At 42.4% G+C, this 14,445-nt stretch overlaps 1 protein-coding gene across 10 annotated transcripts in view; it reads right to left on the bottom strand.

Annotated features, from left to right (window-relative positions):
• Positions 1 to 3,013: 3,013 nt before the first annotated feature.
• Positions 3,014 to 14,445, bottom strand: part of NAV2 (neuron navigator 2) — a 538,652-nt gene continuing 527,220 nt past the window's right edge. For all 10 annotated transcript variants that reach the window (XM_060275159.1, XM_035117262.2, XM_060275158.1 and 7 more), the window contains 3 exons: positions 14,255 to 14,373; positions 10,198 to 10,401; positions 3,014 to 8,964 (listed from right to left, as the gene is read on the bottom strand). In XM_060275159.1, coding sequence (XP_060131142.1) covers positions 8,839 to 8,964; positions 10,198 to 10,401; positions 14,255 to 14,373 — 449 coding nt within the window. In that variant the 3' untranslated portion in view covers positions 3,014 to 8,838. The remainder of the gene's footprint in view (positions 8,965 to 10,197; positions 10,402 to 14,254; positions 14,374 to 14,445) is intronic.

The raw sequence follows: 14,445 nt of genomic DNA, 5'->3' as shown, positions 1-14,445 counted from the left end.
TGTCTTCAGATGTCTTCTAAAAATCTGGTAGCTGTTTTTCTCTTTGACATCTGATGGGAGGGCGTTCCACAGGGCGGGCGCCACCACCGAGAAGGCCCTCTGCCTGGTTCCCTGCTTGCTCTGTGCTGAATGCAAAGCTGTGATTAATGGAGAAGCAAGATCGTTGGAGATGTTAATGCTGTGAATCCCTCTATTATATGTGGAGGTTGTATATACGTGTAAATAAACACGTATATCCAATAGAAACCCATGTCTTACTAACCTTCATTCCAAAGACTCTGAACCCTGGGCAAACACTGGAACCCCTGGATTCTCTCACCACCCAGAGATAGGGACGGTATATAACAATACTAAATAATTTTGGGATCAAACAAGACAAAGACAAGCAATTTGATAATCCTATTCATTAATGATAAAAATCACTATATCTTTCACACCAATGAGATTTAAGGCAGCTTATTTTCTGGGTCACATGTCTCATTCACATTGTAAACGACTGGATTCTATGCTATCTTTAGGTTTGCTGATAAAATGCTGCCTACGGATATTTGAACGCCTCTACCGCACCCTTCTCCACTAGTTGTTTCCCCGAGGACAGTAATGACAGAAAAACATGTTTGATCATTTAAGGGGGCAATCTTGTAACCAGTTACCAGGAAGAAAAGTCCCATTGAACTCAAAGAGGCTGCCTTAACAACAAAAGAAGCTTGCTGGTTCAGATATATGACTCATCTAGTCCAGCATCTGAGAAGTGGTCAACCAGATGCATATGGGAAGCCCACAAGCAGCGCATGACAGCAATAGCACTGTGCTTTCCAGTAACGGGTACTCAGTACTATACTGCCTGATACTAAAGGTAATGTAGACACCATGACTACGGTAGTAGATATGTTTCTACATGAATTTGACTCTCTTTTGGCAGCAAATTCGTAACTTGTTCTATGTGCTATGTGAAGTATTACTTCCTTTTTTCTTTGTATCCACTGTTTCCCACCATTCAGCTAGGGTGGCGCTGTGGTCTAAACCACAGGGCCTCTTGGGCTTGACGATTGGAAGGTCGATGGTTCGAACTCCCACGATGGGGCGAGCTCCCGTTGCTCTGTCCCAGCTCCTGCCAACCTAGCAGTTTGAAAGCACACTAGTGCAAGTAGATAGATAGATACCGCTGCGATGGGAACAGGGCCGTCTCTAGGCCCGGGTCCGGTGGCGTGGGGCACCAGGGCGCCAGGCCACCAGGGGCGCCGCTGCGCCCGCTGAGAGATGTGGCGGAGGCCGCCCCAGGCGCGCCTCTCTGCTGTTCAGCAGCTTCAGGCCACTCTCCGGAGGTGCGCGGGCCTGGGGCCACCTCCGCCGCATGCAGGGGCATCACAACAGGGGGCGGGCAGCCCCCCTGGCCCAGGGTCGGCCCTATGGCCAGGCTGGGTTGCGCAGGGCTCCGGCCAGGCAGCTGCCGCGCTGCGCCTGCCCGCCCGCTGCGCTGGGAAACGGGGCGGGGGCGCCGGAGGGATCCGTCACACCACGGTGCCAGGGATGCTCAAGACGGCCCTGGATGGGAAGGTAAATGGCGTTTCTGTGCGCTCTGGTTTCCATCACGGTGTGTCGTTGTGCCAGAAGCGGTTTAGTCACATGACCTGGAAAGCTGTCATGAACAAACACCGGCTCCCTCCGACTGAAAGCAAGATGGAGTGCAGCAACCCCATAGTCGCCTTTGACTGGACTTAACCGTCCAGTGGTCCTTTACCTTTTTTTAAAAAAACCCATTTCGCTTCTAATTTTTATGAGGGAGAAACACTTCTCACGACCCACTTTCTTCATCCCATGCGTAACTTTACACACTCCTATAACATGCCCCCTTTTTACTTGGCACTTTTAAAAAATGGTTACAGGAACACTAGTAATGTTTGTATACTTGCATATCCCATGTGGGCAACTGGGAAACCCATGCACTGTCCACCTTGAGTGGACAATGCAAACCTTGTTTAGGGTGTGCATTAGGGTGATGACTTTTTCATTTTTTTCTCAAAAATTATGTCCTGTAGCACAAATGGATGAACTTTTGCCTATTAATGACTGAAATGAGGTATGTTCCATTGAAATATTAAAAAAGGTTACACACAAACCGTTTTTAATTTTTTTGTATGCCGTTTTACCATTTCATAAAATTGTATTAACATATATATTGTATCAAATTTGGACACAACACCACATTCCACAATGGGGAGTGTTCTTAGCAACATAAGAGTATACAAATGTCACACCTGCGCAAGGTAAAAGCCCCCTTTTGGGACCTCAAAACTCAGCCAGCAGACCCTGCTGGGCATGCTGGGAAAAGAACCTACAGGAGAGGTAGCAAAACATCGTCTATACTGTTACTGCAGCTAAAAAAAGCTTCCGTGTGTGTTTGATGACCCTATATAATGTTGTATATATGTGACTCTAAAGCTTGGGTTCAATTTTATATCTGCTTACAGTGACTTCTAAAATGGTCAAAAAAAACTGATATTTTTTTTTAAATCATTTTGTGCGTGAGGTTTTTTTTTAATCAAATCTCTTTGAAAGTAAGATTTTATTTAAACTTTAATGAAAGCTCATCAAATTATGATACAGGGAAATGAGGTCGTAAAAAAAGTCATCACCCTAGTGTGCATCCCTTGGCTTGCAACTATCTGCACAGTTAAAACACACCGATTCATCAAGTACCTGTTCTTAAAGTTCCGTGGGCTTGAAATGAGCCTTGAACATTCTCTTTGGAAGCATATGCAAATTGTTGTTGCTGGGAGTACGGCAACGTAGCTTTAATAATAAAGAAGACGAAAGGATCTGAATCCAAAACACACAGATAACTGGACTGGTGAATGCGGCACATCACCTACTACTGCTGCTGCTATTATAGTTTATATGGCATATGAACTATGCCGATTTTGCATCAACCCTTACAGCAGTAAAAACGGCAGTAAGACCAACCAATCTGAATAAATAATCATCAAATTTATTGAATCATGAATAATTTAAGACTGGTACAATCATTAGCTTTATTCTCCATGACACAGGACAGGGGTGAGAAGGGCAGGCCAGAGGGAGGCATGGTCCAAAACAGACCAACGGCAGATTCCAATCCTAAATGGTAACAGAAAATTAAATAGGGGTGGTAGGGTGGAGGTAAACATCATACTGTACACAAAATACTCAATTCCTAGTTTTTCTCTTTAAAAATGGCTAGAAAAAATTCATCAAAATGCAGCACTTGTAATCAAATATTTACAGTTCTATGTTACAATGAAAAAAAATGTACATCTTAAAAGAGAACTTTTCTCATAAATGGTTCCACTGGAAACAACTAGATCAAAACAGCAACCTTCCATTTAATCTCCACAATTTTTCCATGTGTTTCCCCCCCCCTCTCCTTTTCCTTAAAAGGGAATTGTCACATTTAGACAAGTTTCAAGACACAGAATATCAAAAATGTCAGCATCACCAATGCAATATTGTAAGGGGTTCATTTGTCTCTTCAAAATATACCAAAAAGGAGGAGGAACTAACCAACCCCTCCCTGTTTCTGCACCATCACCCTAAAAAAAAAGAAATCCAATATATGACTTGTACAATTCTTGACAGTTATGAAGGAAAGAAATATTTTGCATGCTTCCAATTTATAACAAAACACGAATGTTGCATAGAGTCTTGCACTAAAAACAAGAAGTAATTCCAATTTGTGGGGCAGGTTGAGGGAAGGCAAAACTGGAAGCAACTCAGATGAAGTATTTCATCATTCTACAAAGGGAAAGAATTTTTATTTATCAATGTTGAAAAGAAGAGCTACCGGTAGGTAAGAAATGTGCACAACAGGTAACCCTGAATCCCGAAGTTTCAGAAAGGATACTGAAGTTGCTCTATGTAAATTATTTTTCAGTGACACAAACAATGGGAATAAAAAGATAGAATTACTTTCCTGTTCATTGCAACAGGATATGCAGGAAAGGAAAAAAACCTGAATACCCAGCATAGAGATTTTGTAAAGGGAGTCAAATAGGCTATATATCTGATGTCATTCGAGATCCCACATACTGCTTTCCCCAGCCACATCATTCCTGCAAATAATTCTTGTGTGTCTTGATGTTTGTGAAATCTCAATGCTCCCAATTCAGTCTGGCCGGACAACAAAGCCTTCGGCTAAATAATTTTTCTCCACACATTTCGCTGGAGAGATCAGCTCCATATGCGGTTTTTGCTTTCCACATATGAAGAGTTGCTCTTTCCTTTGAAATGGACCAGACAGCAGAAACATGCATGGAATCACTGCATCAGGATAAATTTGTGGCACTTTTATAAGAAAGTCTCTGGACTTGGGCAACAGGGTAAAGTTGTTAATGTGTTGTTATTCACACATTGTACCTTCACAGAAACCACTTTGCAGAGGAGGCGACTTGACTGGAAATGACAAATGAGCAAACTCTAAAATGTCAATTCCAAACAGATACAAGGGGTGGTGGTTGGGAATCAAATTGTATAATCTAGCCACTGGGGCACAACTGTAATAAACACTGTTAACCTAGATTTATACACAATACATTTATTCCTCAGGCCAGTTTCCATATTGGGTAGGGTGAACAGAATCCTTGAATGTATCTTATGAGCCTGTGCATGCACACATCAAGAACCCTATTCCAGAGTTCCCACAGGGGGGGAAAACTCCCATTGGCTAGGGAAGAAGCCCTCATTGGTTGGTTTACTTTAAACAGGATCCCTGTTTTTAGCAGAGAAAAGGCAGGAGATGATGGGAACTCTGCTAGGGCATACTTTTCTTGGCACAATTAACTATGTGGCAATGATGCTCTCAGCAAGACTTTAAAATGTTGCATGCTAAAAGCATGGCAGTTGGGATTCACTCATGCTACACAGCTCCATGCAGATCTTGCCACACAGGTACAATGCCTCACTCCAACCTGCACTATATCATCACTTGGGGTGGACTTCAACATTGTGCACAGGGAACGAGGTTTGCTTGCACAATTAGATTTCTTCTTCTCTCCCCCGTACCCTACAAACCTGTTCTATGGTTTCCCTCAACCCTCCAGAACAGATTTATGTGGTGCAGAGGGAGGAAGGTCCCTTTGCACGAGCAGACCTCATTCATTGTACACAGCAACTTAGGTGAATCTTCCCCTATTTTGTAAATCCTGCACTTGGGGACAAGCCTCACATATACAACAAAATATATTGCCCGTATGAAGCGCATCTCCTTCTAGGCAAGTTCTGGGTTCCAGGCTGGGGTGTGTGGTTGCTACTGAATCATGCAAGTCAGGGTATGAATTTAGGAGCTCTGCAAGACTCCAGATGTATGGGTCTCCCAACTACAACATCCATGGGGTGCGAAACAGAACCTGCTTAAAAACATGCAATGTAGAAACCAATCTCCAATGGGACACAGATGGGTCTTTCCTAATGCAAGTGGTCTTCCTCTAAACTTCTTTTTCCTTCAAAATTATTTCAACGGAGCACAACACATATTCCTATGAAGGAAAGTGCTATGCTGAAAGAAGTCCAGACTGTGTTCAATGTTGGGTATGATGAATCTATTCAAACATTTATAAAAGGCATGCAGTACAAATTTCCTGGGATTATACCATTCAAAATGTACATGGATCTCCTATTTTAATGCTGGTTCTTGGTTTTTGTTTTTAAAAAAACCTGCAAGTGGAAAGATAGCACTTCAGGGAGAAGGCAAAGAATCATTTTCTAGAATGATAATTTCCATATGAAGGGAATTTTTGACCTGGGAGAACCTTTCAAATCTGTCCCGCAAGAGGTTCTAGGAAGCAGGGAGCTTAAAAACTAGCTCTTTCCAGCATGTTAGATGGATCTGCTTAGGGCTATGGATCACTGTGGCCCATTTTCAGCAACCAGGTGAGAATTAAGAAGGTTAGCTAAGTAGCCTCCTTCTATCTTGTTATGATGAAACACTCAAGCAATTTTGGTTCAACTGTTCCAACAGGCCATTAGTTCTAGAAAAACATAATGGGAGCAAGTTCACAAAAAAACTCCAAAACACAACAGATTAAATTCACACGTCACCAAAAGCAGAAAGTTATGAGGTATAATAAAAAAAACCCTTACTCTTTCATAAGACATGGTAGCATAACCTTTGTCCTCTTCAGGCATTACAAAGTTAGACTCACAGGTGATAATTAGAATTGTAGAGATGGAAGAGACTCTGAATGCCCTCTTCATTGCAGGAATCTCAAGATGTGGTCTCCCATCCAATTTGAAATCATAGCGGATCCTGCTTAGCTTTGCAAATGTGCTAGCAGTTTCATTGCTGGACCACCAGGTTCTGGATGCCTCTGAGGCAGGGAACACTGTGTATCGGTCCTGCTCCCCTCCACCCGACTTTGCTGTGTTGAATGGCAAGGACTGAAGTGGGATTGTAAGTTTGCTCACCTGAACTTGCTGACAAACCTCTGCACAACTGGGGTTCCTGATTGCAGAGAGGCTTGTAAATATGCTCAGGGGTATCCATTTACAAGCCCCCTATATACCTTGCTGCTCAACACAAGAAGGTTGGAAGTGGGGCGAGAGCGCTTACATTGCCCTTTGCCAGCCTGGTGCCCTCTGAACCTTCTGGAGGGCACCAGGTTGCTGAAGACTGTCCTATACACTTTGACATTTATAATGTCTGAAGAGGGCTCTTGTGTCTGCTGCATCATATTAACCCTACAAAGATTTAACCCTTTCTTTTCAAAATGGTGACAAACATCTAACCTGCATGTTCTAAAACAAAACAAAAGATTCTAGCAGTGATGCTGTACAGCATCCTAGAATATTTGTTTTTGCCTCCATTAGATAAACATCTGTCCAATGAACTGTTAGCTGTAAGTTGATATGGACATTCTGAAAAGCCCTCTGCCTCTCTTATTTTTTTCACTCTTTTAGTTATTGTCACATTTTAAAAAAAAAACAGAAGAAATCTCAATTATCTTATTACAAACAGTATTCACAGCAACTCACATAATTGTACTCCAAGAGATGACTCCTATAGCCCTGTTTTGTTTAAATAAAAAACCCCCATCATATGCAGCACTAATGGAATTAAAACACAATTAGTAGAAAGTAAGGCATCACTTTAAAAAAAATCAGCACCCAAAGATACAGGTAGCTGAAAAGGTGTGTGTGTGTGTGTGTGTGTGTGTGTGTGTGTGTGTGTGTGTGTGTTTACTGTGGCTCTAGCTATGGTACAGCCTGAGACAGCTGACTAGTTGTTGTATATTTCAAACAGAAAAACACAAACCAGAGTGCAATTCTTTGTGAGGTGTTCTTGTTCCTCAGAAGAAGCACCAAGATATTTTTTAAAAAATTAAAAAAACACGAATCTTTACTCTGTGCGTTTGGCCAAGGAGGAAAAGGAGAATCTGAGAACCAGATAGGTTCAAAAACACGACCCTTCAAACAAACAAACAAAATATTTAAAGACACAGTTCTCCTTTACTCAAGACCTGACTTAATAAAAATGATTTAACAAGTCCAAATAGGCTTTAGAGTTGTTGTTCTGAAAAACAGTGGATTCTCATTCCTCATGACAAGTGGCTTTTGAAAATGAGGACATTTCAAAAATAGTTTATTTTGTGGCGTGAGGATGAAGTGTTAAAAATTGTACTTGGGCAGTGTGAAGGCCAAACAATTGCTGCCTCAAAATTTTGGTAAATGTTTGGGTTAAGTAACAGTGTAACTAAAACCGGAATTGTGTTCATTAAGCGTGTTTTCACCTTTCAGGTATGGGCAGCTATGCAAAGAAGGGATGTGCATCCATGGGTGATGAAATCCACACTGGAGTGATGCTTCCAATTTTCCCTGATGCAGATCCTATTCCTGACAAGACAAGCTGCAATCTAGTTTTAAAAGCCACTTGCCTTTTCAGCAGTGACAACTGCTGAAGCAAAAAGTGGAAGTAAAACACAGGCTTTGGGTATGTTTGTTTTCCTACGCATTACTTTGAATCCTGGCCAAAATGGTCATAGTCCACAACATGCTGCTGTGGCTCAAAGGTTCATGGCTCCACTGAAAAGTAGCAAATGATGTGCAACATCTGTGTTCAGGGTGTATTAAGCCTCACATCTGCACCTATATAAAGAAAACCAAATACATAAACATAGAAAGCCAGATCTCCAACTAGAGGACACCCATAATTAATTTTGTGTGTGTATGTGTGCGTGTGCGTTTTCCCTGTTTCTCAGCTCTTTGCCTTTTGTGAAACATTATCAAGGCAAGCAAATATTTTATAGCACCAGAACTATCTGTAGATGAGGTTAGACTGAAAGATGATGTTTAAGTTCAGCAAATACTGAATGAGTTTGGTCAGAAGCAGCATAGGCAAGATCCACTCCCTTTCCTCCCTTTCTGGACAGTACATGGCACAAAGCTCTTCCACTTCATAGCTTTGTAGGTGAGCATTTTTTTGTTCCTTCTTCCCCCACGCCCACCACAAATTACTATGACTAATGTAATTGTTGGTATGGGGAAAAATATTCAGTGTCTTAGGCATGTGAGCTCACAGCAATGTTGAAAAGAATAAAAACATAGTAGTGCAGTTCTAATTATCAAGGAAAATAAAAACACAATACAAAAACATCAACTGGGTTGCCTGCACCCATATTTGAGACTGAAAAGGGGGTGGTTGGGGGAGAAACAGAAGGGGCGGAATAGAGTGTCTATTGTTCTTGCAGCTCTAATACTGGGATGTCCAGCTGGACTAAAGACCAGTGATCTTCATGGTTTGGTGATTATGTCTTCTAAGCAAGGCAGGAGGTGGACCATGGGAAATAACCCACTTCTGCTATTTTCGCATCATAATGTTGATTCCAGAGATGAATCGAGGATGTCGTCGTGATGGCTATTGCTGTTGGAGTCACTGTCGTAACTCTGCGGGCTTGAATAGTTAGCTGCTTCCTGCAATCTCATCAGCATGTTCATCTGAGGAAATATCACAAGAGGACAAGCAGTGTTACCTGAATGCTGGCTCTATTTCCACATTTATTTATTGGCCTGTTTAAGCACTTGCTCGGCTTGCTGCATAAGACCCACAGTTAGTATTCAATGCCACAAGAAGTCCAGCACCTACACAAGCAGGGTAGACTCGGCAACGAATTCTTCCATGGTGTTTATGGACTACTGGCAGTGGCTATGTGGTGGACACAGAATTGGAGTTAGGCTGGGTGGAATGGAACTAGCTTGCTGGGCAAGCTAGAAAAACCCTTCTGTCCTAGTAGCAGATCATGCCAAACATTTCAACCTTACTCTGGAGGTTGTAAGTTACCCATCTCCATTGCATCATGCAATGCAGGGTCAGGGAACAGTTGGATCTGTTGCGGCTCACATGCCAATGTTGGGCAGGGCTAAAAACAGTGTTTGTCGAGGGCGCACTCCTTTCTTTCCCTTCTCTGTGGGATGCCAGGGGAGGGTATGATTGCTCTTGCTGGAAGTGTGAACTGACTGCTTGCAAAGGCCCTCCCTTCCATCGCTCTGTTCATTTTGATGTTCTCCTGGGGTCCCCCCATCTCCTCTCTTGGCTCCTCAGACTTGCATCAAGTTAGGGATGCATTCTGTCTCAGGGGATTAGATTCACCACCCCTTATCTAAGTGCCTTTTTGCAAGTCACATGCAATGTCATTGATGCTGAAGTATTGGTTTGTTTGTTTTTTGCAGCCAGTTGAGAGTATAACAGATTTTGGGTCCCACGTGATTGGTCCTGCCCATTTGGGGAAGACCACTCACATAACAGTGCCATCCGATGAATCCATGGAAAAAGCAGCTTCTGTGGTGCTGTTGTAACATGAAAAGGGCACCATTACCATAATGTGCTCAGTGAAAGAATCTGCAGAAGGCATGGCCTTGAGATAAGTTTCCAAGGTGGTTTGTAATCACTGTTTTACTCCCTCCAAAACTTAGAGATGCCTCTCATGGAACACGATTAAGGTCAGCACAGCATACACAAAGCAATCACACAGACATTGCAAGCCAAGTAGACACCATCACATCTGCAACACAAAGGATGAGCCACAAACCACACATGGGGCTAGACTGGCGTCATTTGTGTGTACATTATACAGACCACGTGTGTCTTCCTGGACCAAGTCGCAATGCTTCCAAATGACACAACATTCAACACAATAAAAATGGTGCTGCTGCCCAGCTGAGAAATCTCACCAGAGGATCTCCTTCGGCATCACTAGGTGGAACTTGCTTGCTGGTTGAACCTTCCCGAGGCATGGAGTACCCATCAAATCCAACATCTTCTGGCCGCAGTTGCAGCAAAGGAGGCCATTCGTGGTGTTGTGGGGTGGCTGCCCATGGGTAAGTGTCCATTACCCATTTGGCAGGGTCTTCCCATGGTGCTCTTCTTCCATACAACTGCAAGCAAGAACAAGAAGTCGCCCTTCATTAAAATATTAGATTTTTCAATATATAGGCCCTTTTTTTAAAAAAACAAAAACCAATTTCTATTAAAGATTTCCTAGTTTTCAAAAGTATGTGCATTGCCTCTTTTTTCAAATTGTTTTCTACAGATCAGTTTTATTTGCTGCGAGACATTAGTGCTGCACACAGTACAAAGCTGGGAAGAAAAAAAGGGGGAGGAGTGGAGGATGGTGAGTGGGGTGGGGATATATAGGCCTTTAAGGTATAGCCTCTTGGTTTGTCATAACATTTCACAAGAGGAATCTCCCATTGTGTATAAAATGTCTGGGCCAAGAACAGCCAGAGCTCTGTGTGCTTCCTCCTTTAAGCACCAAGCTCTGACTGTTCCTGGGCTGCCTGTTCATTGCAAGTGAATGGTGATTCCCAAGCATTTGGAGGTGTCCGAGCATCTGCATTTCTCATAGGTTTTCTGTGTCCTGAGAAAGCCTGGGATTCCTCAGACATTTATGAGGGTTTCCTCAATGAGAATGGTGGGACCAAAGTGCCCCTACCACACATTGATATCATATATCACACGCAACCATGGAATCTTTATGCGTTGCAGGTACCTAGGATGAACTCTTGGTACGTGTGAGTTGAAAGTAAGGACTAATGGGGCTGGCCAGCTCATGAGAACTGAGCATGTGCAACGAGGCAAGCAAAAGGAGAATGCACAGCAAAGTGTGGGAGAACACTTGGTTTCACAAAATGTCATCAATGCCCCCCCCCAAAAATCCATCAATTCATAATGAATGATCTTTAAATAGCCTGTGTTGCCTAATCTCCCTGCAAACAAATCAGGATGAATGCTCAATAAACAGGTTGTCTGGAAGCACTCAGGGATAGACAACCATCTCCTTTGACAATTTGTAAACAACAAAAGAGGTATGAAGCTTCTCTGATCTCCTGTCCTTTTAGACCAAATGTGGTTAAAGCTTCAGAAGTGCCCTTGCCAAACTGTTTGCTTGAATGTTTGGCTTCAAAGTCATCAAAGAACTGCAGTTCAGTGCTTGGCAAACTTCCCTTGCTTTGGTGCCAAAAAGCTCCCAAGGAACAGGTGATTCCACACATTTTAAGTCTTTGACTTCAATCAAACACGCATGCCCTCGCCACTTTGAAGAGGCAGTTTGATTTGACTGTGGCTTGAAAAAAGACACTACAAACCCTGCTCTGTGGAGCCATGGCTTTTTGTGAATGTATTTACACGCAGCGTCTTGGGCCAGCCAAAACCATTTGAGCAAGATGAAAGCTGATGTTACAGAAAGTGGTTTCTAGAGGAAAATGAATGCTCATGTTTTCATGCTTGTAATACAGAGTTTGAGGCGGCTGCCCTTTGGGGGATTGTTTTTCACTTGCTATACTTCTCTGTTCTGACAGCTCACACGGTGGAACATTAAGCAGGCCCACCCCACAGGGAACAAAGATGCATTATGAGAACATTAGAATGTCATTAACGTTACAGGCATAGAGATTTCAAGAGGAACCCATGACTGCAGTGGGTTATATGACGAACATAAATGCTCCTATTCCTGTTCATCTCTTTTATAACCCAAGTGTTAAATTTTAACTTAAGTTTTAAAAGAAAATACTGGGAAGCTCTCAACAGTCTTCCTTCGAGCCAGTCAATTAGTTAAAACAAAAATCGGGTGGTACATTTATTCATGTGGCCATTAGTGTCTATATATATATTATGGTGAACATTCTCTTGACTAAGGCATTTAGAAACACAAGAGGGGGAAATATTGAACCACACACTTGAGGTAGATGGAATCCCTGTCTACGTATTTTGCTACCTTTGGATTCTAACAGTTTGAAGCTTCTGTAGGACATATCTGATTTGACAACATTTAGGAACCTATATAGCATGGTGGACGAGATGGTTGGACAGTGTTCTTGAAGCTACGAACATGAGTTTGACCAAACTGCGGGAGGCAAACGACTAAACAACAACAAATAGCATGATGTTGTAACAAAGTATATTTTTCCTCTATCCAGAATTGTTTTAAAAACATTACAATATGTATGAAATAAAATAATTCTATATACAGTGAAATATGCTTTGTAGAGATCTCTCAGAAAGCAGGGTGTGTATTTATTAAGTAAATAATTAACAGAATTCACACTTCATTCTGAGAGCACGCCAAATGGTTACTGAGCAAATTTGCCCGCTAGGTGGTGCTATGTAATCCAAAATCAGGGACTCTCTCTCAACCAAATGGTATGTCAGACGAACCCACCATGAAGCATAGGACACCAGGTGGAACAAGGAGAGAAGAGGATTTCTGCTCCAAAGACAGAGATTCAACCTGGCAAATGGATGCTTATAAAACTCCAGTTCCACTTTCAAGTCTCCTTTCCCAAAAATGTGGAATAATATCTTAAATCTTAAAGTTAAGGTTATTTAACCTTAACTTTATCACACTATTTCCCCTTTTTTTCTTCTTTATTCGAGGCCATTTAAGTGTCTGAAATATGCTTTCAGATCACCGTGCATCCAGCAAGTTATGACACTGAAAAACCACAGGCATCCCCATACATTCTTATGGGAAACAAGCAGCAGCAAATGGTGTCCTTTCTTACAAGACTGAGATGGTTACTGACTTGTTGAGGATGGGAACATGAAACACAAAATAGATTAAGATGCAGTCACCAGCAGTTATCATGCTTGTTTCACAGATATGCTGGCTGAGATAACAATAGCAGTGTTGTCTGAGCTGCTTGAAACTGCTGAACAATTAGAACTTGTAATAAGATACTAAGCACTATCAGTTCAATCAGCCCTAAAAGACTCCTAAATCACTTTATTGACCCCTAAAGCACCATAAAGGAATTTTATATTTCTTTTTTCTTTTTAAAAAAACCTTTACAAAAATGTTACAGCTAGTTTAATTACATTGCTTTTGCTTTGTTCTTCTGAATGATAAGAAGGCAAACAAAACTACTTGAATTGCAGAGAGAAGTGCCCTTTCCCCACATCTTACTCCAATGCAATGAATACTGTGTTCTTAAAAAGATAGTAATAAATGTAGTGAGATAGCTCCAGACATGTGCTTGCATGAAAAGAAAGGCTGATTTAGTTAGCAGAAGTGGAGGCTCCAACACGGTTGCCGAGTGTTGCCCAACAGAGCATAAAGAGGGCTGCAGGAGGAATTGGTGAAAACCGCTTTCCTCCAGTAGATGAGTCCTGTTAACAGAGTTGTGTTCCCAGCAAGTCTAGGTCTAACCCACTGGGTATTGGTGCAATTCCTTTCCAGGCTAAAGAAAGCATTAATACATGTCTGCATAACTTGTGACTCCAAAAGCCAAAACAATGTCAAAAGTGGAGGAAGGAAATACTCTTGTTTTCCATGCCTGTTGGGGACTGGTTGCCGAGAGTTTGCCCAACATTAAGGCTCTCATAGGGAGAGTTCCCTCACAAGCTTCTGAGGCATACTTGGGTTTGCCAAGCTCCTGTCAGGCTATTAAATGGTTGGTGGGCTGTGATCAGCTTGAAGGAGAGACAGTGTGGTGTGGTTAGAGGATTGGGCTGGTACCTGTGAGACCAGGGTTAAAATCCAAGCAAATAAAATGCACCGGGGGGGGGGATCTTGGGCTGGTCATGGCCTCTCAGCCTAAGCTACCTCCCAGAGTTGTTGTGAGGATAAAATAGGAAGAGAAGCATCTACACCGCCTTGAGTTCCTTGAAGGAAAGGTGGGGTAGTAAAACAAAACCAATAAATGAGACGTGAAGACCTAGGTTGTGCTGTATCTGTCATTCCCCCATGCCCATATGCTTGGAGTAGGTGTAGTTCATATGCAAGCTCCTTACCTGTAGCCCTTCTCTGACAGCCTCAAGAAGGTAGGGAACAATAGAGTAGTTCCACAGGTCAGTAAACCACACCCTAGAACCGTCAACATCAATAGGGCAGGAGAGGAAGAGTCGTGGACCTGTGAGAAAAAAGGGAAAGGTTACATATGCCAAGCTTCTTTGGTTAATATGGATTGAATTACAGCCACAAC

The sequence above is a fragment of the Zootoca vivipara genome, chromosome 1, assembly GCF_963506605.1.
Source record: "Zootoca vivipara chromosome 1, rZooViv1.1, whole genome shotgun sequence".
Taxonomy (NCBI): Eukaryota; Metazoa; Chordata; class Lepidosauria; order Squamata; family Lacertidae; genus Zootoca; species Zootoca vivipara.
Note: the sequence above shows the minus strand (reverse complement) of the source record. Positions and strands in the feature narration are given on the sequence as shown.